The sequence below is a fragment of the Microtus pennsylvanicus genome, chromosome 2 (assembly GCF_037038515.1).
Source record: "Microtus pennsylvanicus isolate mMicPen1 chromosome 2, mMicPen1.hap1, whole genome shotgun sequence".
In the NCBI taxonomy this organism is placed as follows: domain Eukaryota; kingdom Metazoa; phylum Chordata; class Mammalia; order Rodentia; family Cricetidae; genus Microtus; species Microtus pennsylvanicus.
The window spans coordinates 24,114,580-24,141,849 of record NC_134580.1 but is presented as its reverse complement, the minus strand read 5'-3'; the positions used below and the strand labels follow the sequence as shown (position 1 = coordinate 24,141,849).

The following is a 27,270-nucleotide window of genomic DNA, read 5'->3' as shown; positions in this document are numbered from 1 at the left end:
CCCAGATCCACCTGTGGGAAACAAAATCTGCAAACAAAAAAAAATCTGGTAGATTATTCTCTTTTATTGGGGAGAAGACAAAACTGACTTTTTCACATGAGTCATTACCTCAGGAGGAAATTCCTGATAGGACCATGGGAGTAGAATGTACCTCGAGGGCCCCCAGAATGGATCATCTAAGAGAGCCCCCAGAATGGACCATCTACTTCCCCACTGCTGCTCCTGAAAATCCTGCCATATTCACACTGGCCCTCCATCACACAAGGATACCCAGCTCCCAGTTCAGCCCCGACAGTGCCAGCACCCTGTGGCTTCTCAGTAGCATGGCTACTCTTGTCCCCTCCCGTGCTCTAACTGCCACAGCCAATGAGGACACTGGCATCCCTCAGAAAGGTCCCCTCCCTTTGGGGCCAGTGTCACATTCTTCTGCTGTCATAAAGAGGCCAGAGACCCCTGGTCTGTTTCTAACCACTAGGCTCCCTTCTTCCTTCTCATCTCCTTCTCTAAAGTCACATGACAGTTCCTCCTGCCAGTGACACCTAACCATCTTCACACTCTCTGGCCGAAGCCTTCTCTCAATTCTCTCCATGTCTGAGGGACACTATGGTGGGAAAGACGGGATCGCCAGCCCCACTCTGATCTCTCTGCTGCCAAGAAATCCCAAAACCTTTTCCTGGCTTTTCCAGCTCTCTGCCTCTCTACAGATGCTCCGGCCCTGTGCCTTCTTCACTCTCAGTAGCTGACAGCAGTTGTTAGCTAGGGAATCTCCCAGGCTCCCTTTTTGACTCCTAAAACTCTGCATGAGTTCTCTGCTCCAGGTCCTGAGTAGATGTGGCTCCTCTTATGCCAGGCTGATTCTCCGCCTCCTGTGCCCCGCAAACCGTGCATGCCCTTCTTCTGAGCATCCCTGCTCCTCTGAAAAGGATCCCCCACAGGTTTCTCCATCCATTTATTCCTGTCCTCTCTGTGTGTCTGTCTCACGGTCCACACCTCACTGTCACACTTCTTTGAAAGAGAGGCCAACATTCTCTATTTTCCACCTTCTAGTTCAGCCCACAATCCATTCAATGCTATATTACAGCCGCATTCCCAGTACTCCCAGAAACAAATCTGAGGATGTTTCTTTAGCGCTCCTGGAGCTCGGTGGTCCTCAGGAAGAGCAACATTGCCCCCTGGTACATATGGCAGTATCTGAGAGGTACCCCTCCCCCAGGGTAGAGGGTTTTACTGTCATCCAGTGAGTAGAAAACAGGGCTGATAGCCAACATCCTACAATACTGAGGACACACACCCTGACCGCCAAACCAAGAAACACAGCCCACAATGCAGTGGCACTGCGGCTGGAAGAAGGAACCGTAAGCAATGCAAGTAGAACCCTTGCGACAACAGAGTCAGCTCACGACTTGTGCTGCTTCCGGGTTGCAGCTTGTAGCACTCCAGAAGATGCAGCCATATACTGATCCCTGTGTCAGAGCCTGACATTCATTAGCGACTCAAAACTTAGCTCGCTGTTATGTCTCTAAAACATTACACCTGACCTAATTCTTAGGGACGTACACACATGCGCACATGCACATGGACACACACACACACACACACACACGGCTCCTTTCGATGTCCTACAATTGACAACTTTACCCCATTTGAGCCTGTCTTCTGGTTTTCTATCCAGACTCCATCTTTACTCCTCTGCTGCATTTTGTATCTTGGGAGCCCCCAAAGGTCCAGGTGTTGAAAGTTTAGTTCACAGGGAGCACACTTGGGGTGGCAGATCCTTTAGGAGGTGAAGCCTGTGAGGTCCTTAAGCATGTATCCTTAAGGCAGTTGTGGATTCGGGCCCCATATTCACTTTCTTTGCTTACAGGCCATGAAACGAAAGGTTCTGCCCCATCGTGAAACTCTTCCTTCCTCACCACAGGCCCAAAGCAATTCTGCTAGTCAGCTATGAGCTGGAACTGTTAGCCAGAGAAAGCAAGTTGCTTAGCTGAGGTATCTTGAAAACCAACACATGACCCCTGGGTTACAAGCATCCAATACTTCACTAAGCACTTTTCCCCAGTTCTCTCTCGAGCATTCCAACCTTTTCACTTCTCAGGGAGATACACTCTAAGACTGTATGTACAACTATCACACACACCCATTGCCAAAACGCTCTCTCTTTCTTACACACACACACACACACACACACACACACACACACACACTCCCTATTAATTTTCTCTAGTGATTACTCATTTGATATGTATATTATTTATATTATATATATAATTTATATATTATTATGTATATTATTTACTTTGTCTCTTTTAGCAAAGTGTTAACTCTTAAAAAAAAACAGGGATATTCAGTATAGTACCTAAAATAAATGCCAAATAAATATTTGTTGAAGAAATTAATACTTAGAATCTTTCCTTGGGGTTTTCATGTATTTTCAACAGGTTGAAGATGATTAAATTAGAAATTCAGGTGGTTAACCATAATTTTTAGAAAACAGTATTTTAGTTACTTTTCTATTGCTGTGCTAAGAGATCATAAAACCAGGGCAACTTGAAAAAGAAAGCATTTAATTTGGGGTTATTATTCCAGAAGGCAGTAGAGTCCCTAACCATCATGGCGGGGAGGGGAGCATGGTAGCAGGCAAGCAGGCATGAGAACTGGCATATTGAGACATGGAGACTAGGCAGAGAGAGAGTTAACCTGGAGAGTTAGCCTGGGCTTTTGAAACCACGCCCAGTGCCACACCTCCTCCAGCAAGGTCACGCCTCCTAATCTCCCCACATATCCACTCATCTTTCTGGGTCTGTTTTCTCCTTCAGTTACAATATCCCACGGCGGCTTCTAATCTTCCCGGTTTAGCCTTCTGCAATCCTAATAGTCTTTGACCAGTCTAAATTTTATTATTTACTCCAAATTTGGTAGATGCTAAACAATGAAAAAATATCAGTTAACCTGAGATCGGAAGTGGTAAGACTATTCCTGCCTCTAAGAAGCCAGGAGAGCTGTGGGCAAATGTCAAAGTTCAGCAAAAGCAGATGGGGAGCCACAGTGAGGTTGGGGTGACAGAACAGTCCCTTAGCCTTCTGTCTCCATAATTCCATGTTGATCATGACTGTGGGCAGATTCAGGGATGCTACATCTAAGTCCTTCACACCCTATTTCTCAACAGTGTGTGTTCAGGCTGTCAGACCACTGTGAGTTCCTGGGTCATTGTCAATAGCTAGTGTTTCTAGAAACAAATATAACGATCGCCTCTTCCCACTACTGATATCCAACTCCTTGGGACTTGGAATGAAATGAAGTCTGTGGGGCTGGTCATACTAGCTTTTGAATTTACCACTTAGAGCTCTTAACCAGATGTGGGACTGGAAATGGAGTCTGGGATTCTGGGACATCCTACCTAGCAGGAGGCCATTTCTCTGTTCCATTGCCATCAAGATGGAATTGATCCTAAGTTCTAACTCTGGGGTCTATGTTTATAGCCTCTGGGTTTGTCCGTTTTTACATTTATTTATTTTGTGTGTGGGGGGCAGGCTTGTGCATTCGTGCATGTGTGCATGCGTGTACATAGTGTGTGTTTAAGTCAGAGGACAACCTGTGAGGGTCAGTCCTCTCCTTCCTCCACCTGGATTTTGGGGGCTCACAAGCAGGCTAGCTGGCTTGGAAGCCAGTGCCTCTCACCCACTGTCCCACCTCACTGACCCCACCCTCTAGTTCTAACTCTGAACTCTTTAGGATGAGCTGAGGCTCCGGCACTCAGTTTCCAGCCTTTCCTTCACCATTCCCTTCCCCAGAATCATAATCCCCCAAGACTCCTTTCACCTTTACCCTCAACTGACAGCCACCACGTCTCTAGATGGGGAACGAACCTCCTTAGGAACTGTAAAGTGCTGAATCGGACCTCATTCATAGACGAGAACAGGAAATAGAGAGAAAAATAAAACAGCATGGAGCGTCTCCACATGGTGCACGGTGGCTCAGTGGGTAGAGTTACTTGCTGCCTGATTGAAAGAAAGCCTGGCCACCTGAGTTCAATCCCTAGACGTAGACCCAGATGTAGAGGTGAAGGGAAAGGATTGACTCCACAAAGATGGCCTTTGCTCTCCACATGAATGCCACGGCATATGTGCCCCCTCCCAGAAACAATAACAATAGCTTTTTTTTTTAAAAGCTAGCAGTGTGGAGAAAACAATCATAATAAAATGTTAACTATTTTCATGGTATCTAAGCCACCCTCACCAGGACTAAAGTGGTTTCCCACCATACAAGATCACCAAGTTTCTCTGTAAACCAGTATTTAACCATATCCTTTTCATGACTCCCTCCCACACACATCTGCCGTACCCCACAGGGGGTACATGGCAACATCTCTAGTTTCAACATGTCCCCAGTTCCCACAAGTCAGAGATAACAAGAATATATGCCCCTGTGTCTATATCTCTTTCCACCCTGTTCACACTTTAGCACTCTGGCTAACTCGATGGCTTCAGTCTACAAAGGGAGCAAGAGGCAGCAAGAATGAGAACCTGTGTGTGGGAGTGAGTGCGGCTGCGAAGCAGAGGCTGCAGGGAGGAAGAGCGGACATAGGCAGCTGATGCCAACCTCCTCAGGATTTACGAAGTCTGTGCTACAGCCTGAGAACCCCATAGACACATGAGCTGCGTCATTCCTTCTAATACCAGTGAGCCAGCCTAGTCAACTAACTCTGCTCTAAAACAGATCTCCCTGAAGGAAGCACACTGAAAAGCATTTTATCCTTCTCCCTGTTGAACAAACTAGACAAAAACACTGTTACATAAAAACCACCAGCCCTTGATCCGCCTGAAATCTCAACTATTTGAGAATAAGGCTGAGTAAACATACTCCGTGGTTTCCTCAGTTCAGCAAGCTGCAACTGAACCGCCAAAATGCCAGATGGGGGTGGGGGAAATAGAAAACTCACTTTTCCAACTTCTTTTAGTTTTCCTGCAGGGTTTGCAACTTTGCTTTGCAGTTAGATCCTCTGATATTCCAAGTCAACACTGGCCCCAATTTAAAGATCTGGTTTGCACTAACTCACCTGATTTCCTGGCATCACTCTGGCTCACCTGCCTATAGGAGCAGAGCTCTGTCTTCCTCAATGCTACGCTCCCCTGCCTACATCCGGGCCTCTCTTAAGTATAACACATGGTTCCCTGGAGTGTCCTATTCTCACGGGACCTCCCTCTACAGCCTGCTTGTTTACCATGGAGATGGCATATGGTAATGTATGTTTACTATCAGGCCCAGGAGTGCTGGCAACAATGGTGCAGGGAAGAAAACACAAGCAACTATTTATGAGTGTCATAATAACTTGTGTGTTATGAGCTTCCCAAACTGGGAAGGCATGGGAACATGAAAAACTGCTTCCCGAAGCCCCACGCCAGCAGAGGAGCTACTCAGGAGGTTAAGCATAAGAGGAAATGAAGTTAGAAGGGGTGGTGGTAAGTCAGGGAGAAGTTGGAGGGGGGAAGTAGAGGGTGGATATGATCAAATACATTATATATATGTGTGTGTATATACACACATATATAGACATGTATACATGTGTGTATATATACATAGAGATATGTATGTATATATAGGCATATATATGGAGAAATGTGTGTATATATGTATATATAGAGGTGTGTGTATATTTATATAGAGAGAATATTTGATACACACAAATATGCAGTGCTCAAAGAATACATTTAAGAAATATGTTTTAAAAAGTAATTCCTTCCTGGATGGTAAGAACATACATTAGAGAAAGACAGTAACCAGGCTCTCTGTTGCTGTTATAAACACTGATCAAAAGTGACCTGGGAAGCAAAGCGTCTATTCCCTATCACACTTTCAGGTAACAGGTCATCAATGAGGGAGGTCAGGACAGGCCACTTCAGGCAGGAACTGAAGCAGAGACCAACCGACTGGCTTGCTCAGTTATCATTCTTCTATTAACTCATGCCCACCTGCCCAGGGAGGTCCCTGTCCACAGGAAACCGTGGCCTTCCTTCATCACTTGGCAATTATGAAAATGCCTAACGTGATGCCTTAGCGGAGATTCCCTCTCTGCAGGTGCGTCTTGGTTTGGTCAAGTTGGCCAAAGCTAACCAGAACACAGGAACACAGAGATGCGCTGTGGAATACACATGCAGAACAATCATACATATCGTCTAACAGTAAATACCAAAGTGAAGGTTCTCCCTCTGGCTTCTACGTCCTCAGAATCATGGTTGAAACAAGCTGCTCAGGGCAACTGCAGTTGCTGATTCCAGATTCCGCTTGCGGTCATTTGATCTTCGACTAGCAAGTCTTCTAACTTTGAAAATGAAACACGGATGTCAAGAAACAAGTGCTGGTGATGGAAAGTGATGGACAGTTTACCTGCCCTATGCACTATCCATACAGATGTTGCTGAGGCGGGTCAAGCACCAGCACCTTGACATCCTGCTGAGTGATGTGGGATTCCCCTCTGACGCTATGAATATGCTTTATTACCACTGGTTATGAAAGAAGCTGTTTCAGCCAATGACTTAGTAAAGTAAAGCCAGGCAGGAAATCGAAACCTTCCAACAGATGCACACACACACACACACACACACACACACAGAGTCAGTCTCTCTCTCTCTCTCTCTCTCTCTCTCTCTCTCTCTCTCTCTCACACACACACACACACACACACACACATAGATACACACACACACAGAGTCAGTCTCTCTCTCTCTTACACACACAGACACACACTCAGGCACACACACAGAGTCAGTCTCTATCTCACACACATACACACACAGAGTCACACAGACACACACTCAAGTGCACACACACAGACACATACACACAAACGCACACAGGAAGTCTCTCTCACACAGACACAGACTCAGGCACAAACACAGAGACACACATACTGACATACTAACACAAACACACACACAGAGTCTCTCTCTCATACACACACACACACAAACAGACACACAGATTCACACAGACACACACTCAGGTACACACACGCAGACATACTGACATACACATACACAGATATTGAGAGATACACATACACACACAGAGTCTCTCTCACACACAACAGACACACAAATTCACAGACACACATTCAAGCACACACTCAGGCACACACATTGACACACATTCAGGTACACACACACACACACACACACTTGCATTGCAGAAGGAAATGGTAGACAAGTTATTTACAGCAACAAAAAATCTGGGTGAATCTGGGTGAAGGCCACTATGCTTTCCTTTCCTTTCCCACTTCTTTGGCGTGAGTCAAAGAGTCAAGCGCTACAGGAGCCTAATATAAAATCTGCTTCAAAAGACATTCTGCAAGGCTTCCGACATGCTTAATTTTCTTTAAACAAGGCACTAATACAATCACAGTGGCATCTAATACGATTTTTAATTCCTTGAGGGTAGGAGCCATGGCTAATCTTCAATGTCTAACTGAGTGGGAACATTAGTTTCCCTCTTGGTAGAAACAACCAATAAAATATTCCTAGTCCTACCAGGTTGTATTACTGAAGGTTCCCGAAGGAAATGAGGAACAGGCCCCTCCATGGTGAATAACAGCACTGGCCAGAGCATTGTCTGTGTTCAGTCAAGACTGATTTCCACGGTTACAGAGAGCAGAACCTGACAGCGACAGAACCAGCCACCGAAGCAGGAAATTTTGGGAACATCTCCCTCTTTCCCTATGGACTGAGTTCCTGTCAGCAGGGGCATAGGCAGTGTGAAATCAAACCCAAAGCTCAGGATGCCGGACACTTAGGTCCCATTAACCTGTTCCTCAGAGCCGCCAAAGACTGAACAGTCACAGCAGGGCCCTGTGCCGGACTGAACCTGTCAAGAACAGGATTTATTATTCAAAGAGAATCTCAGGACAGACGACATTTAAGGCGAAGTACTTACAAACTCTGGAGTTCGGAAATCCTGCTGATTCTCCAGAGGGCCGAAGGTGGAACAGACGATGGTCTGGTCGAAGTTTTCCAGCACTGAAAATAAAGGAGTAAATAAAGTAAGCAAAGCGCAGACTTGCCTGGATCCACACAGCAGCAGGAGAGAGGGCACTCAGCATCTGAGGCCCACTTCCAGGTGAGATATTCTCACTGCCCACGACTGAGAGCTGCCGCCACTCTGTCATCCATGTGGCTAGGTCTCCAAATGCTCTAGGCTGCGTCTACCACGGAAAATTACCAGCCTCTACACAGCAATTAAATGTTGAGTGCAGCTACGAAACTCATTATCCCGCTAACCTCTCGGGGAACTGATGAGTCAAACGAGGACGGTCATTTTCTATTTGAAAACACATTGAGAAGCAGCATCTGACAGATACTTAATTGGAGCCAAATAAAATTTTCTAATAGGTACTTTTAACTAGTAACAAGTATTAATTACAATAATATCATTTAACCCATAAAATCCATTAACATTTGAATATATAATCCATATTAAAAAAATTATCAGTGAACCAGTTTATATTTTTCTGGGACTACGCCTTGGGATCTGGGATGAATTACAAATACATATGAGCCACAACTCAAAAGGTCAGAAGCCACAAGTGACTGGTGGCCACTGTATTAGGTGACCACAGTGGTGTTAGGCGAGGTAAGGAGCCAAGTCCAGAAAGCAGGTCATTCCGTCATGTCTATCCCTGGGTTGTCATCAAGACCCTGTCACAAATAAAGGTGCTGGTCCAGCATCAAGGACCTTGAGGAAGCAAAGCAGTCATACACTCCGCACCGTGTGCTTCTAGATCAAACCAGTCATATACACCGCACCGTGTGCTTCTAGATCAAAGAGCTCTAAAGAAGCCAGACGTAAAAGACTTAATGAAGGAAGTGTTGGGTGCTAGAGGTTGGTCAGCAGGAGGGCACATTAAAAAAAAATAGGAAATTTCAAATAACAACAAAGTTTAGGATTATACTAGGAATTACTAAAATGCCATATATTGTTGACTTTGTAAAAAATAAAAGATCCTTAATTTAAAGAGGTATGAAATAATAATTAAGAACATTGGAACATTATCAACTGTTTAAGGAGGTTTATATAGCTTCTCTCATTGATCACCAGGCCCATATCTCTTCAGCAAGCCACTGACGTGAAAGAAGACGAGGTTAAAGACGTAAAGGGGGGGGGCACGGAACTATCAGCAGCACGCGTCCTTCAATGGTCCGCACAGAACAGCTAGACTGGGCTTTAATTTTATTTGAGGTAGAGTTTTATAAGTCACTACACACCCGACGTCTTGAATACACAAACAGGTTTTGTGAAATAGGTGGTTCCTAATGATGAAAAAAAATCCTCTTTTCAGGGGCTGGAGAGATGGCTCAGAGGTTAAGAGCACTGACTGCTCTTCCAGAGGTCCTGAGTTCAATTCCCAACAACCACATGGTGGCTCACAGCCATCTGTAATGAGATCTGGTGCCCTCTTCTGGCATGCAAGCACACATGGAAGGAATGTTGTATATATAATAAATAAATAAATCTTTTTAAAAAATCCTCTTTTCAGTGGCCTAAAAAAAAATAACAGCTCAACTTGCATAGGGAGATTCACAAGAGCCCAAAGATTGCTCACAAATCCAAGTTATCCGCATAAGTTAAGACAACTCATCTGTTTAAAAAAAATTCCCAGTATCAGAACTACATTTTAGCTTCACACCAAAGACCTTCGTTTGTACACTTAATCCACATGGTAGCAGCCCCTATGGCCTGAAAAGAAAGGGCAGCAGATGAGACAGCACAATTAGGGGCCACCTCTTCTGAAGAGCCCATCTGAGGACCCCTTGTTTAAGAGCCAGAGAAAAATGGGAAACAGAGGCGAAGGGAGGCTTGAAGGGCATCTTGCAAGGGTGAAAACCAAAGTGGATGCCTCTGACTAACCCGGGGGGCCTGCAATTTCCACACAGCCAGCTACGTCTGCAGTCGATTATTCCACCAGCCGAACAATAGTTGGCCAAAATAATTAGATTTCTGCAGACCACCTTCATAAGTGCCTCAAGCAGTGTTTTCAACCCGTGGGTCGCGACCCCTTTGGGGGTCAGACAGACCTTTCACAGGGGTCACACACCAGACGTCTTGCATATCATATATTTACATTACAGCTCATAACAGCAGCCAAATGAGTTTAAAGTAGTAACGAAAATACTGTTATGGGTGGGGTCACCACACCTAAGGAACTGTATTAAAGGGTTATAGCATTAGGAAGGTTGAGAACCACTATCCTAAAGTGTGACTGTCTATACACCAGGCTATGACAAGCTCTCCATGGATGGAGTACAGCTGGGAAGACCTAACCTTTCTACAACATGTAGAGATAGTGAAGATGATACAAGTGGGGTGTTTATAATATACTGCTCCACAAAGTTAATGAAACATCATACTTGTGCGTATTTTTACACAGCCACTATAAATCTGGTGGCGTGACTTCATGTGACATCTTATCTAAATTCCTGCAGGATAAGATGTGCAATTCATCTATTACGTATCGGAGGTAAAAAGGTCAGTGGCATTCCCCTCGGTTCCTCTTTTCCTCCTTTGCAAAGGGAGACATAAGAAGGTATTCAATTTGCCGAGTGAGAGAAGAAACAAGATCTAGGTCCCCGGTGTCCCACTAAGTCACAGGCAAGGATGCAGAGGAACAGACGTGTGAAAGTATAGCACTGCTTGGTTCTAGTTACCCCCACACTGAGAACAAACGTGGCCACAGTTAATGTCAACACAGAAGAGAAAGGGAATTTGAGTAAACAAAAATGGCTTTGCCGAAATACCTCGTGAGCAAGACAAAACCACGTTTCTGCCATGTTTTCTGTGTTAACACAGCGGAGAGGGAGATGATACAGGAGGCTAATACATAATTAATCTTCCTCTAGATAGGGGTCCAGGAAGTCTTTGGGACTCTCATTTCTGATCATCTAAGGCAAATGGGGAAAAAAAATCATTTCTTGGCAAAAATAGTTTAAAAAATTAAGATGAAAAACTGAGAATTTCTTATTAAAAATAATGGGGGTTGATACTCAGAAAAAAAAAAACGTACTAACTTTTTAGAAAGTAATTTTACTTAACAGCTTTTGGGATGTTAGGAACATCCCTGCTCTTGCCGAGGACTCAGACTCAATTCTCAGCTCCCATGTGGTGACTCACAGCTCTCTGTAAGTCTAGTCCCACAGGATCTGATGCCCACTTCCGAACTCCAAAAGTACCAGGCATGCATGTGGTACACATACAGGCAGGCAAAACACTCACATACATAAAATAATCTAAAAATGAAAAATAGTAACAACTGTATTACTATGAGTAAAATTCAAATCACTGAATATTTAGGTCAAAGAAGTCTATAACATATTCACTTTTGATAAATCTCATAGTAAATCAATCACCTAACAATTATTATAAATGAAAGTGAGCATATTTTAAAAACTTTATCAATGCAGTTTGAGCAATAAAGTTTGAAGGTAGACCTAATTCTAACTTATTCAGCACTGTAAAACCAGGGGCCCAATAAAACTACGTAGAGGCTTAGCCATATCAATGGTTTAATAACAGGACACCGGCAGCCTCCGCCAAGGTGGCAGTCATGTGGTTACTTGGGTACCAATCAGAAAAGGAACGACCTGAATTTACTACCCCGACTATGAAGTAGATACAGCCTGTACTAAAACGGCGATTGAGATTGTGATACAAAGCAGCCAATAAAAAGTCATTATCTATAATCTTATAGCTTGGACACACCTAACAGAAAACACGCTAAAGTGGCCGATAAGCGGGGCTCTGGAACAAACGTGATGAGAATGAGAAGATGCTATGTCTAACACACAGCACAGGCAGGGGCAGGAGCTGGCTCTCCCTGACTTGTTTATGAAGGTGACTGCTTACCACTGAAATGATCAAAACTACCGTGGATAGACGAAAGAGCAGGGAATGCCAGGTCTGAGCTGGGGCTGGGGCTCTAGTGCAAAGCTCTTGCCTAGCATCTGCAAGGCCCCCAGTTCAACACCCAGGGCTTGAAAAAAAAAAAGAGGAAGAATGGTAGGACTAGGTGCTGGGGGAAAATAAATTAAGAAATAAGAATGGCAGGGCCAAGTGCAAAGGGCCTGGACTACGGACCCTGGCAGGGCTCAAGTCCTAATGCCAACTGCCAATTATTATCAGCGTATTTATCCCAAGCTGGCCATAGCCATTTCCCTGGTGATGTCACAGGGCCATGCAAAAATAGAAATGACAGCTCAAAAGCATGCTGGAAAAACAATGAGGATTTGGGAAGATGACATTAAAAGCACCTGTTGACTTTCCAGGGGACCTGGGTTCAATTCCCTGTACTCACAACATCTGTGACTCCAGTTCAAGGGGACCTAGCACCCCCTTTTGGCCTCCCAGGGGAATCAAGCACAAACATGGTACATGGACACTCATGCAGGCCAAATACCCATACTTTAAAAGTAGTAATTTTCAACTGAATACTATGTAAATATAAATTAACTTTGCATATAAAAACCCAATAAGAAAAAAAATGAAACTGCAAAATTCCGGGGCATACTAATCTGTGTCTGGCATTTCCAAAAGTCTGGTCTATTTATTCCTATTTCTGTTCTTATTCCTTCAGACGATCAATAATAATTTAGGGTTGTCATCACCTCAAGTCAACAACTAAAAGCTAAACAATTGGACTGTCAATCAGTCTGATTTCAAAACCGTAAACCTTTTTTAAAAATATTTTTTAATTTAATTTTATTTTTTAAGATTTATTTATTAATTATGTATACAGCACCTGCCTGCATGTATTCCTGCAGGCCAGAAGAGGGCACCAGATCTTATTACAGATGGTTGTGAGTCACCATGTGGTTGCTGGGAATTGAACTCAGGACCTTTGGAAGAACAGTCGGTGCTCTTAACCTCTGAGTCATCTCTCAGCTCCTTTTAGATATACTGATTTTGTCTTCTGGGTTGCTAAGAATAATCCGGGGATACCTTCTCAAATATGAGTTGATAAGAGATTAAAGTAGTATTGAAAATAGAAATCAAAAGGATATTAGAGAAAACAAAAGTGTCAACATATAGCCAGATAGAAACAGACTAACATGCCAAGTGAGGTGGCACAGCACTCAGGAGATGAAGGCAGGATCAGGTTTACAGCCAGCCTGGGCTACTGATGTGGGAGTCCCCTCTGTGTGCCGTGATTAATTAATGAATAAAGAAACTGCTTTGAACCTACAGCAAGGCAGAACTTAGGTAGGCAGGGAAAACTAAGGTGAATTCTGGGAAAAAGAAGGGTGGAATCAGAGAGAAGCCATGGATCCGCCACCCAAGTCAGACATGTCAAAACTTTGCTGGTAAGCCATTGCCACGTGGCAATACACAGTTGAATAGAAATGGGTTAAATTAATATGTAAGAGTTAGCCAATAAGAAGCTAGAGCTAATGGGCCAGGCAGTGATTTAATTAATATAGTTTCTGTGTGATTATTTTGGGTCTAAGCTAGCCGGGTGGCCGGGAACCAACAAGCAGGCTCCCTGCTACAGGCTACACATGAAATCCTTCCTCTAAAAATAAACATATAAACTAACACATCTTGAAAACTAAAAGGGAAAAAAAAATCAATCAATAAAATTGACTGACAGCAGTTACAACTTGAAGCGCATTCATTCATTCTTGCAGAAGCTCCACAAAACAGAGATGGCAAGCCCACAGACTCATGAGCTAGGTGAGAAGCATGTGCATATTTAATATGCTGTTATAAGTAATTATGTCATTATAAGTAATATGTAGTAAGGAATGAAATTTTTGTGGTGCCAGGGACTGAACACAGACCTCAACCCCAAGAACAACAGGAAAGAAGTTGCCTTCAAAAAAATTCCATGATCAACTAACAAAAAATAGTAAGTCAAAGGAATGACCTGCTTCACCTTGGGAAAATGGACACGTTTGTACGCCCAGCCAGAGCAGGATGTCTAGTGGCCTATCGGGATGTTCTACACCTGGAATTTTCTTCTCACACTTGATAGAACTCTCAGGTATTTGGATCTTAGGGTATATGATACTTGATCCTAAAGCCAGCCCTCACTGGTCACTATGCTAATACACCTGAGACATTCTTCCCAGCATGCTCTGCCTTCCAGAAGTGCTAGCCTTCCCCCACCTCACTACTGTGTCACTTAACCACCCAGCCTATCCATCCCCCATCATCCCGGACAGTCACATTTGGCCTCAGTTTACCAGTATCCACTGTACTTTGGTGACAAGTGAATGATATCATGAGGAGGTTGTAAGGTTACAGATGGTCACATCAGGGTTTTAGAACAGGGTTACTCAGTGTCATAACTGAGAAGAACGTTAATAGGGGAACTTTAGTGGTTAGTTTTTGTCAACTTAACATGACCTAGTGTCACCGAGGAAGAAGAACTTCAATTTAGGAACTGCCTCCATCAGACTGGTCTGTGGTGGTCCCATTCCGAGCCAGACGGACCTGGTGTAATAAGAAAGGGAGCGGCTGAGCCTTGACACGGAGAGGCCATTGTTGAAAGTGGAGGCTTTGAGCAGCAGTGGAGACCTCAGGATGGAAGGGGTTGTAGAGAAAAGCTGAGGCCTGGCACCACATAGCAGGGTCAGAGTCCCTGAACGGAGGCCAGAAGGTCACTAGCGAGGGGGTTGCTATGGAGTGGAGCTTGCTTGAGTCTGTGAAGGGTGCTGAGTGAGCTGGGGGAGCAGGGTCCAGGAGGTGGAGCCGCGCAAGCGCTTTGGTTCCAGAAGATCATGAGTGAGTCCCAGATGCAAGACACTGAGCTGCAGAATCGAATTCATAGTTGCTTTGTTCAGATTGTGGCTATGCACTAATTCTTACCTCTTGAAATAAGATGCATGTAACCTACTTTTTGTTTTGTGGGAGCCCAGGGTTAAGAGACTATATTTTTAGAGAGGTTTGAGACTTTCAGAGGGACTTTGGATGTTTTAAAGAGACTGAACTTTTAAAGTGTTGAATTTTTCTCTAGAAACAGCGTGACGCTCAAACTCACGCTATGTTTTATAATAATAATAATAATGTAATAGTAATTAATGTAATATTAACGTGACGTCTTTGGACAAAGAGAAAGGGAAGTTTACACTTTGGTAGTCACATGTTTGTGTGTCAAGTTGAAAAGCTATCAGTTATGTTGGATGGTTTCTGGTTTGGTTTTGTTTTTCTAACTTGGCACAAGCTAGAGAGGCCTCTGGTAAGAAAACTTCAAGGTAGAAAAGGCCCCATTGGCCTGACCTTCGGGGCATTTTCCTGACTGATAAATGGTGTGAGGAAAGCCAAGTCCATGGTGGGTGGGGCCACCCCTGGGCAGGTGGTCCTGGGGTGCCTGGGGTGTCTAAGAAAGTAACCTGAGAAAACCACGGAGAGCAAGGCAGTAAGCAGCACTCCTCCGTGACTTCCGCTTCAGTTCCTGCCCTGGCTTCCCTCCACGAGGACTGCGTAAACTATACACTGAGATAAACCCAAACTTCTTCTGCTTTTGTTCACGGTGTTATCACAGCTTCCAGGAAAAGCATGATAGCTCCCAGTGCCTTCCTAATGAATGTCGTTACTTACATAAGAAGAAAGTTCTATCTCCAGACACGCTGCCCTGGGCCACAATGAGACTTGCACACACAATGATGGTGGCATGGTGTCTTTCTCTTCTAAACGCCATTAGCAAGAAGGAAAAGACTCAGACTCCTCACCCTCCCTGTTCCCTAGCGTGTCACCAAACTCACCTACCAAGAGCACAGGCATTCCAGAGCAGAACAAAACGGGGAGGAAGCCTTTGTCCCTCCTGGCTCCAGTCCAGGAGAAAGTATTTCTAAAGATGACTTCCATGCACAACAGCAGCATCCCCAAGATGAACTCCGGCGAGCTCTGTCTTTGCACACTCCGCTTGGTGCCAATGTGGGCTCCTCTTATGAACACACTTTGCCACCACAGCCTCCCCAATAACTCCGCTCTGACACCATCTCAGAAGCCCAACATGTCTGCTTCAGAGGGCTGAAAACACCACCACACTGCGTATCCTCACGGACCACTTGACTAGTTAGTGCTTTACAGAAGCCTACGTGTGCATGCCGTGAGCTCACAATAGACACTCTACAGTCACCCGTTCTTTTGCCAACTTCCGTTTTCTAGCAGTCACATATATACATATTACTGCTGCTAGCTAGTTTTCAGTGCTCCGTTTAGCAGTATTTACTGCACTTCCAATGTTGCACAACCATTTTCTCTTACCAAAACCAATCACCCCGGAGATTCTGTAACCATTAGGCAATAATTCCCAATTCCCCTTTCCTCTGCCTGATACGCTCAAAGTTTTCTGTTCTTATTTATTTGCCTTCTTCTACATATGTCATGCACGGGGAACCATACAGTATCTGCCTTTTATTATTTTATGTGTACAGGTATTTTGTCCGCAGGTATGTTTGTGCACCATGTGCCCCAGAGGCCAGAAGAGGGCATCATATCCCTTGGAACTAGAATTAAGACATGGTTGTGAGTCACAATGTGGGTGCTGGGAATCAAATCTGGGTCCTCGGAAAGAAAGAGCAGCTAAATGCTCTAACCACTGCACCATCTCTCCAGCCTAATGTCTACCTTAGTATTTTACTTTAGTGTTTTGAAGTCTCATCCATGATCCTTTCTATGACTGATTCCACTGTCTACACATACCACGTTTTGCTGAAACACTTCTCTGCCACTGAATACTTGGGTTGCATCTATCTTTGGGCTAGTACAAACAAAGCTTCACTGAACACGAGCAGACATCTGAGTTCCTATTTTCCAGTTCTCCTTAGTATAAACCCAGGGCAGGACCTGGCGAGTCAGATAGTGTGTCTCCGCTTTTACAGGAGCTACCAAATTGCTTGCCAAGGTTGCTGGTGTGTGGCAGTCCCATCCACAATGTCGGAGTGCTCTTAATGTCCCCACACCCTTGTTCTTTTGGCTGCTGATGGCTTTTCAGAGGCAGACATGCAGGCAGGTGTGAAGTGGTCCTGAGGTTTTAATTTGCACTTCGCTAATGACCAGTGTTGCTCTGATAGCGCTCACTTGCTACCAGACAGCTGCACGTATCCTTTAGAGACCTTGCCCCGGTTTACAAAGGGGTTGTCTTTTTGTGGAGCACAGGAATGATTTATGTACTCTGGATATTAAAGACTGTCTAGATACACAATTTCTGATTATGATTTCTTTTAAAAAAAAGTCTCACTTTTCAATAATATCCTCTTATGCACACATTTCTGATTTTGATGAAATTCAATGGTCTGTTTGTAACCCTTTTGTTGCTCAAGCTTTTTTGTGGTTTTTCCAAGAAGATGAATCCAAGGTCATGTGATCTGTCTTTGTTTTCTTCCAAGAGATTTATGGTTCTAACTCTTACATTTAGGTTATTGATGGATTTTGAGTTAATTTTTATATAAAGTATGAGGTAGGAACTCAGCCTCACTCTTTTTGTGTGGAAATCCGGCCAACATAACACCACTTGTTAGAGAGCCTGACTCCTCTCTGCCCTTGTGGAAAACTCAAAGTCACAAAGATACGACTTAGCTTCTGGACCCCGACACTGCTGTGGTTGGTGCCACACTGCTTTGTCTGTGGCTTTATATTAAGTTTTCAAACCAGGTCATGTGAATCCCCCAACTTTCTCCTTTTTCAAAACTGTCTTGGTTCCTCTGGGGCCCGTCCAAGTCCACATGATCAACCTTTACTTCTACAATGTTTCCCATTGAATACACACCTTTAAATTAAAACAGTCTATTATACGACTGAAGAGCAGTGTTATTTACTTGTGCTGGTTTGGCATTGTTTTCTAAGTCATGGCTGCAAGAGTTGTTGCTCTATAAAAGACACATGGTATTCATTACAGAAACACATTCTAATCCCATCTCAGAAGGCTCACTGTCATTTCACTTCTAAGGGGTTCAGTCCCCTGGGACTCCCAGGGTTCCCAATGCACACCACCCTGGCTTTGCTGTTGGCTGCAGCTCAGGTGAAACTCGGTCCAGTCCCTGGTCTGTCCGTTCCTCGACTGCAGTGACTGGACATGGCCTGGGAAGGAAAGCGGACACCATTCAAATGGCTATTGCTCATAACTCAAACCATATGAGCCATAACTCGCATGCCTAAATCTTCTAGAACAAAACTTTCCATCTTGAGAATTCAGAATTTATAAACAAAAGAACTCTTGTATGTACTCATTGTACATTAAGACGCTGCCCTAGCAGGCCCTGGAGCAACACTCTTAAGCACTCCATCAAAGGGACTTACATCTGTTAGGTACAGCAATTAGAAGGCTGACCAGAAAATTCCTTCTAGTACTTTCTGAAATTTTACTATAAGGAATTATGAATCTGTAAGAACTAAGAATGTTTTCCCCACAGGACAGTATAAACCTCATCAGAGCAGCCTGACATAGACAGACAGAGCAATAAGCAAGCCAATTCCTCATAACAGAGACCAGCTGGAAGAGGGGAGGGGCACCACAACCTCTCTGATCGCCTCAGAGGCTGAGCCTCTACCACACCACCTAGCAATCACCTACAAACAACTCTAGCCCAGGGAATGAATCCTGAATTTGGATAAAAGGGGGAAAATTGGAAATGATACATACAGTATTTTCATAATTAAGTTAGCAGGAAAAAAGTTACCCAAATCCATATTAGCAGAGCACACACGTGATCTATCAGGGTTCAGTTCTGTGAGAAATCTGATGTATCCCCAAATCTTCAATATTAGCTATACATTTTGTTTTTATAATTATGAAGGAAGCAATATTTAGGTGCTTGAATCTTCCAGAACACAGCTGCATGATAGTAAGAATGGGCTGTTTCACATAAAGTAGCAAAGACACAGAAAGATTTTAATGTATTTCAGTGGCAGGGGAGGGGTAGGAAGCTCTATTATGAAACTGATTTGTCTCATCCCACCTCCCCAAAAAACCTGGAAACATAAATTCAGTAGATATTTACATACCACATGTAACAAGGCATTATTTTCAACAGTGAACGGTTGAGGCTATTCTTGCTCACCCACGGATGAACAGACAGACAAAATGTGTCCTGCACATCCAATGGAAGTAATACCCCTCAACATAATGGGAAGGCAATCCAAACATGCTACACAAGGAGACTCTTGAGGACATTATGGCTGAGTAAAATAAGCAGTCAGAAAATGATAAATGTAGGATTCCACTTATACGGAGTGCCACAGAGGTCACCTTCACAGAGACAGAAAATGGAATGGTGGTTGTCCGGGAGGGGAATGTGGGTAGCAAGGTTCAATGGGTGCAGCTTTCCATCTGAAAGACGCAGAGAGTACGGCACTGGATGCAGGAGGTGGACACACCACGGTGCATCCTATGCCACTGGACTAGATAATTACAAACGGAAGATGGCACAGTTTAGGTGATAATATATATTTTACCACAATGAAAAGGAGTTGCTTAAGAACATCTATTACCTGATGTGGGTTGGACTGCACCAGGCAGCAGGAACGGTCTACAAACAGCACAGCTCAGCCCATGCCCTGCCCCCACCCAAGCTGAACCCTCTCCAGACTGGAGACCAGCACCACAGTGGGTGGGAATGGGTGGAGATCCCACCTCTCTCCTCTGGCAGGGGTCACGAGCCAATAAAGTATACAGTGTATGATTTTCAACGGTGAAACAAAGCTTCTATGTATTATAGGGCTTCAGTGAAGCCCATCGGGTGAAGGGGCTGCACCCTGAAACTAGCTACAGGGCCTGTTTCACATCCAAGCTCTTCCCAGCCATAATCACGTCATCCTGTGACAGCCCAAGCTGACAGGATCAGCCCCATCACTACTAAGGAGGCACAGAGAAGTCAAGCATGGTCTAAAGTCACAGAGCTAAGCTCTGTGGGATGTGAACCCATGAGCTCGGGGTTCAGATGTCTACACACCAACGCCTCTGGGTCTTCCACCATTCTGCCATACAGTACAGGGAACTCTGTACTGTATACCATCAACTAAGTCCACACTAAGTCTGAGTTCTCTGAGGGCAGAGAGCACCCTTGTTCAGAGCTGGACAGGAATACAGCAGTACCCAGGTTGTTGGGCACGCTGTCATGTCCTGTTGATGGCTCTGCAGGTGGATGCACACTCTAGAAGGGTAGTTGTTAGAGGCAGGCAGATCTAAACTCGGACCCCAGACCTACCACTTCCTAACTGACCTGGGCAGCACAAACTTCACTGTTAGCCTCTAAAATGGAACAATCCTTCCTTCTCAGGCTTGAGAAGTGTGTGCGATGTTTAGCATGGTGCTTATTCATACTGCAAGTTCTCATACTGCACATACAAAGAAAAATGCAAATGGACTGAGTTGAGAAAAAATGCTACCAGCAGTTATTACATGCCCCGTTACAGCAGAAACTAAAGAGGTGTGGGGCTGAGAATGGAGTTCCGTGGTAGAACCCACAACAGGGCTTCTATTCCAAGCACCATTCTATACTACAGGAAATAGAGGGCATATAAAAATGTGTAAATGGCCCCAAAATGAAAGGAACGCAAACAAGTGAGCTCTATCCAAATCCCATTTTCATACTCTCACTATTGGATGTTTTTCTAAGTTTTGGATATAAGGAAACATTTTAAACATTGTAAGTCACTTAGTTAAAAAAAAAAAAATAACAGACTAAAGGAGACAACAAAAGTTCCTTCCTAAGGGCTCCATTTTTTTTAGATCAAGTTAGCATTTCAGAGAAGATACAACTGAACAGCTTAGCCCATCTGTGTTCAGTCAGCCACCACGTACATGTTGCCATTGGTCAGAGCTTACGGTGCCAGGGGTGCCAGGGAAGTGCGGCCCTATGGCAACAGCCCATCCCAGACCCCACACCTGGAGCCTCAAGGTGCCTTCTCAGACGTGGGTGTGGCACTCTCCGGCCAAACTTTCACTAAAGGAAGAAGGGGACGTGGGAACAGCCTAGGAGCTAACTAACCAGTCTGGGCAAATTGTTCCTTCTGAGGGAAACAGATCTCGAAGGTGAGAGAGGACGTGTACAAGCAGTATCTGGCTCTGTGCCAGGGGTGACGCCAAAGAGCCGGTGACACCCACAACCCCTCGGCTGACTGTCCCTGTTCTGTGTGATTACCATAGCAGCGTTCTGAAGACAGCATTTGGATGACAGCATTTCTCAGCCCTAAATGTAACAACTTAAGAAAACTTGAACCCCTCATTTCCTGCTATTTCTTATTTAATCATGTTTTATAAGTTTCTACTCTTTCCGGCTGAGGCAGTAGTTGGTAGCTGGTCACTCTTACTCTCCTTGCTGCTGGGGTGACCAAGGGGACAAAAGGAAGCCTGCACATCCAAGTGCTGCCACCGCATCCGGCTCCAGGCTCTTTACTTGATGACCCGGAAGGGTCATCAAATTTTCTGCAAACCCCAGCTGAGATGTTGATCTTAGAGTTGTTCTCAGCAGGCCAGATGAGGCTAAAGATGTTCAGACATTTACCCAGAACGCTGTGCGTGTGAACGTAGCTACATCACCTTAGAGATCTGAGCTATTTTGGATTTCTTAAAGATGCACTTAATTTGTTATGATGGAAATAGCACACATGACTGAGGTTGCTCTTCCCTCCAGAGCAATTAATTCTGCCTCTTGTAAGGTCAAATGCTTTCAGTTGCTGCTCCTTCCTGAGTTTATCTACTCCCTACTTTTGTCCTTGAAATTTCTTTCTCTTTCTTTCTCTCTCTCTTTTCTAGTTTTGATGATTTAAACTGTGACCTCAGCCGGGAGGTGGTGGTGCACGCCTTTAGTCCCAGCACTAGGGAGGTAGAGGCAGACGGATCTCTGTGAGTTCGAGGCCAGCATGATCTAAAAGAGCTAGTTCCAGGACAGCTTGGACTGTTACACAGGGAAACCCTGTCTATACACAAACAAACAAAGAAACAAACAAACTGTGGCCTCACACATTTCCAGCTGGAAGTTTCACCCAGGGCCTCGTAAATGCTAGACAAATACTCACCAATCGCTACACCCCAGCTCTTTTTGCCTTCTTATACTGAGACAGGGTCTCACTAAATCACCCAGTCTGGCTTAGAACTTGTGATCCTCCTGCCTCAGACTCCCCAGCAGCTCTTTCTATGTGCCAAGTCTACATATCCATCACACTTGCACACATAAAATAACCATCACTGACTTAGTACGCACGCTGCACTGTAGTGGAGCTCGGAAGGAGAAGAAAGAAAACAGCTACTAGGACGTTGACGCGTGATGGCTTTACATACACGGGCAGCTATGGCCAGCTGACGGCTGCACAGGGCTTAGGCCCCCAAGCCAAGGTCTGATGGTCAAGCCGGTAAGAAACATGGGACTGGAACTTACATGGTCAAAGTGGAGGTAGCAATGAACAGAAGTCAACGGAGTGCTGTGATGGGGAACCGCCAGAAGCTCAGATCGGGAAGACTGATTGGAAAGGGAGGTTAAAGTTGTTCAGGCTAAGAGCTGCCACTGCAGCCAGCTCTAGCCTCTTTACGGGATGGCCCCAAAGAGTTGTCCCTGGAGGAGCCCATGTGCATGCAATTCGCGTGTGCTCTCATTCTCCTGTTCTCCCCCTCCCTCCTTTCCTCCCTCTCTCTTTCTTCTATATCCTCCTCCTTCCCTCCCTCCTTCTCCCTGTGCATCTCCATTTGTATCTCTCTCTCCCAAAGCTTTTAAACACTCTGATTAAAAAGAAAAAAATGAAGCCGGAGGGAATACCAATGTGTGGTATAAAAGTTAAAGGGGAAAACTGGAGGTGGAAAGGTTTAAGGTTTAAGCAGACAGGAGGCAGAGAAATGGGGGGAGGGGGAAGGAAAGGGGGTCAACCAAAACTAGTACACAAAAAAGACCAAAGAAAATCTGACTGCTGATAAGCTAACCAGAACCAAATTTAAGTTTGAATGGAGGTGTCCCATGTAGGGAGACCAATAAGGTTATTAAACAAAAATCCCAGATCCAGGGCTAGGCTTCCCCCATATGAGTTGTTTCCCGGGGACCCCTGATACCCAAAAGCAATACAGGTAATCGTCACTGCTCGTGGCTGCCCACTGACACTAGCTGGTAAGAAGATCCTACAGCTGGTCACGGGACACAGAGAAATCCATGGAAATCAGGGGATTTGGACCAGAAGCCTCCTTTTGGTGGCCTAACCATCCTTGAACCCTGCTGTGTAGGCTGCTGAGGGAAAATTGCTATCAACAGTCCTGTTCAGCTGTGACCTCCACACACAATGTCAACCAGACAGACAAGGAGTAACGGTAGCAAGTTTGTTATAGGAGAAATCAGTCACTTTTTAAAACTGGATCTGAGGCCTGCTCCCCCTGAGAGAACTGCTATCTGGGCCTGTAAATTCAGTCAAAAGCCTAGGGCTGGGAAGAGCAAAGGCCCCAGTGAGGAAGCTATTGCTGTTTTGCTAAGTGACCCTAAAGGGCCTGTCAAATTGCATTCCAAACAGCAAAGTTTACTCCCTACACTAGAGCTCCTGGGAGCTTTGGTTAGAGGAACTCCTTTTTTTGCAGTAATCAGTGATGACCGCTGAATGTCTGGCCATAAATGGGACAAAGACAGCAGCCCTAAGAACATCGGAGATAAGGGGCGGAAAGAGCTGGAGAAGCAAGGACACAAGAGAGTGGCTGACTTCCAGGCATAACGTGGCTGCTGCGCCACGGAACTGAAAACATCCGTGGTTAGTGCTACATGATCCACAAAAGACTGGGCTTGTCAGGGTACCCTGTCATGACGGAAGCTGGGGTTCATGAGGCCCTGCCCACCTCTGAGGATTTAGAAGCGGATAGTGACTGGTGAGGGACAGGGAGACCTTCCTCAGTGGTGTGACCACGGGTATAAGGTGCATGGTTTGTAAACAAGCTCCCAGCCACGCTCCTGTAAACAAATCATAATGAAATTCATGGGGTCAGATGCCAGCGTGCACACACATAAGCCCAAAGTGAAAGTGGAAGTGGGCTCATAAACAGAAGAGGACAAGAGACGGTAAGCAGGCTGAAGATGGCCTAAAGACATTATGTACATACATGAAAATGGCATATTGAAGCCCATTATGTATAGTTAAGATACGCTAATGAAACATTAAAATTTTTTTAATGACTAAATCGGGTGTCTTCTCTAATCTGGGCCGGAGTTCTCTGCAAAAAGGACCTTCCAGATCCCCAACTCCTCGACTGCTTTCAGTAGGAAATGTTAACGTTTAATTTTTAAAAAGATAACAGCAGACGCTATTACACGGGAGCCCTGCTGAACTCCTGGAAGGAGTGGCTAACTATTCGACTATACTTCTAAGCAGTGCGATGTTTGGAATGTCTGCACTGGGCAAGGTCTGTGGACACGGCAATGCTGAGGATCCTGTCGCCCTCCACCAGCCCTCCTCCTTACGGCTAGGTGGCTTCTTGCCTCTGACCTCAGCAGAAAGCCAAGTCCTGGACCACGGTCCCCATCCCCACTGACCTTCTGACTACTGCCTACTCAGCATTTTCCCCCCATGACCTCAATTATTCTTTAGTCTTCCCAATATCAACCTTTCTCGTGGTCACATATCTTCCCTATATTTAACAATGATAATGACCAGGAAAAAAAAGGCTCTTCTGATAATGAAGCATTATCAAAATGTCAAATGTGCTTGCCCTTTGTCCCCACAATTTCACTCTGGGAACTTTGCAACGCGGATCGGAAGAGATACAAATATGCCCAAGGATTCTACATGTCCGAGGAAAGCTATGCGAGGGCACGGCAATGTCTAGCGAAAGCTCAAACGCCCAGAAAAAGCTGCAGATGACAGAGCAGCACAGCTTACTGCAGACGGGAGCACTTCTGACGTGAACAAAGTAGTCTGTAGACGATCCCACAGCAGCAAACTCAGCTTGAGGAAGGAAGCAATCCCAGGAGCCTCTATCTTTATAAACTGAACGTGTCTGCAAACTGCTGTGACATGTCTGTGCACATGAGGAATCTTGATGGGCATACCTCACATGACAGTGGGTGGTTTCATGGAAAGAAACATAGTTGCGGACATGACTCTCAGTTCTATGTTTAAAGCTTAAGACATTTACACTAAATGTCTAGTGCTTTATCATCAGAATAAAACAATAAAGATAAGGTTATCGTAAGTGGCTGAAACAACAACCTTAGTCAGCCTTCCCCGGCACACTTATCGCGCTGTAACACAGTCCAAAATCCTAAGGGCTGGGAGCGCAGCTCCATGGCGACACGCTGGCTTAGCATGTGCAAGGTCCTAGATTGATCCCAGCAATATAAGAAAAGAAACAGAAAAGGAAAAAAAAAAAAAGAAAAGCTGGGCGTTGGTAGTGCATGCCTTTAATCCCAGCACTCAGGAGGCAGAGACATGTGGATCTCTGTGAGTTCAAAGCCAGCCTGGTCTACAGAGCAAGTTCCAGGACAGGCTCCAAAGCTACAGAAAAACCTTGTTTTGAAAAACCAAAAAGGGGAAAAAAGGAAAAGAAAAATGAAACAGTCCAAATCCTTACAACTACTGATGAGCATCCAGGTGCAGCCGACACCCATCCAGTGTGCATCCCACCCGCACCTGCTCCTGCAAAGGTCCACCTTGGCTGTTAAACTGCTAAGCCTACGACCATCTTACATTTTTGCCTCACAAACATTTCAGTGATGTCTGTCACAGCTGACCAAGACTTTTAAAGACTCTCGCTGGCATTCTATTGGTGTGTGCTGGGATGAGAGGCATTAGTTTTTTCTGCACCCTGTGCTGGCCTTGAGCTCCTTCATAGCTGAGGCTGGCCTTGAAGTCAAGACCTCCCTCCTCCTCGGCCTCCCCAGTGCTGAGATTACAGAGGTGTCCCCTGTGTACGAGGTCCTTTCATCTTTCTGGATTCTTCTACTGGTATCTCCTCATTGACTGGACCTCCCTTTCGGGGAACACTTAGGGCTCCCCAACAGTTTTCGCCACGGTATCTCTTGACGCATCTTTGTTTCAATGCCTGGCTTGGTTTCATTTCTTATCTCCAGATTCCGATGTCCCCATTGTGTACGTGCCAGTGTTACATAGAAACGTCCTAGCGTCTCAGATGGGCGGTCTCACCCTAACGTCCTTTCTCCTTCGTTCCCAACCATCGTCCTCGCTCCCCTGCCCTCCAGCAGCACAGTCAGCATCCGACAGGGCTGAGGATTCTGAACTGTCTTCCACTGCTTATCTGGCCCGTCTGCCCTCTGTACAAAGGTACCTCCCTGGTGCCTGTCCTGGTAGCATCTTCTGCCCTCTTCCTGACTCCATCTCCTCTTAGTTGCCAGAGTGACCTTTGAAAACAAAGCTCTGATGGAGTAGCTCTGTGCTGTAAACCCTTTAGAGACTTTCTATGAAGGAAACCACTTTGCGGTGGGCAACCAGCACGCGTTGTTTCTGTACCTGAAAGGACTAAGATTGTCGTTTTATAGCAGTCTAGTTAACACACTCGAGGGCAGGCCCCGTGCCCAGCAGTAGACAGTTGACACACAATGAACTCAGCGGTAGCTTTGAATTTTTTTTTTTTTGGTCTTATAATGCTCTGTTTAGCATTTTCTATTCATTTTACTGGTCTTTTGTTTCTAGATGATGGCTTCTGACTTTGTGATTTTATGGATTTTGTATGTGTCCGTGGGTGTCTCGACCAAGCCTTTTCTTTATTTTTTGTTTGTTTTGCTTTATTCTGCTTGGCTTCTTTGCCTTTTTGTTTTCTAAAGAAAGAGTAAAAGAAGGCTAGAGTTGGAGAGGTGGGGGAGGGGGGATCTGGGAGAAGATGAGGGAGGGGACACCATGATCACATACATTATATGAAAAAAATATTTTCAATTAAAAAAAATCACCAATTGATTACAATAAAAAAATCTAGAGAAATCAGAGAAGGGGAAAGTGTATTTTTTTTTATTAAGGGAAACAGTAAATAAAACATGGGCAATTTGTTATAAATGGCTTTCAAATAAATAAGGCAAATTAAGAGACTGTTAAACCTGGGTGTGGTGGCACCGGCCTGTAGTACCGACACTAGAGAGGCTGAGACGGGGGAAAAGAAACTTAATCTATGCTACACAGTTAGATCTCACCTGGAGAGGGGCATAAGTACCATACGTATATGATATCCTGTCTCAATTCTCAAAAATAATGAGGGGAGAGGGTGGGGTCAGGGAAGAGAGAATTAGAATGAATCTAAGTCCCTACAACATCTGCTCCCTTGTGTACACACCAAAGCCAGTCACAACAGCCCCAGATTGGTATCACTTAGAG

At 44.9% G+C, this 27,270-nt stretch overlaps 1 protein-coding gene across 3 annotated transcripts in view; it reads right to left on the bottom strand.

The window, feature by feature from the left end:
• Ano6 (anoctamin 6) overlaps positions 1–27,270 on the bottom strand; it is a 165,385-nt gene that overhangs the window by 91,577 nt on the left and 46,538 nt on the right. For all 3 annotated transcript variants that reach the window (XM_075960464.1, XM_075960466.1, XM_075960465.1), the window contains one exon: positions 7,927–8,009. In XM_075960464.1, the coding sequence (XP_075816579.1) occupies positions 7,927–8,009 (83 nt within the window). The remainder of the gene's footprint in view (positions 1–7,926; positions 8,010–27,270) is intronic.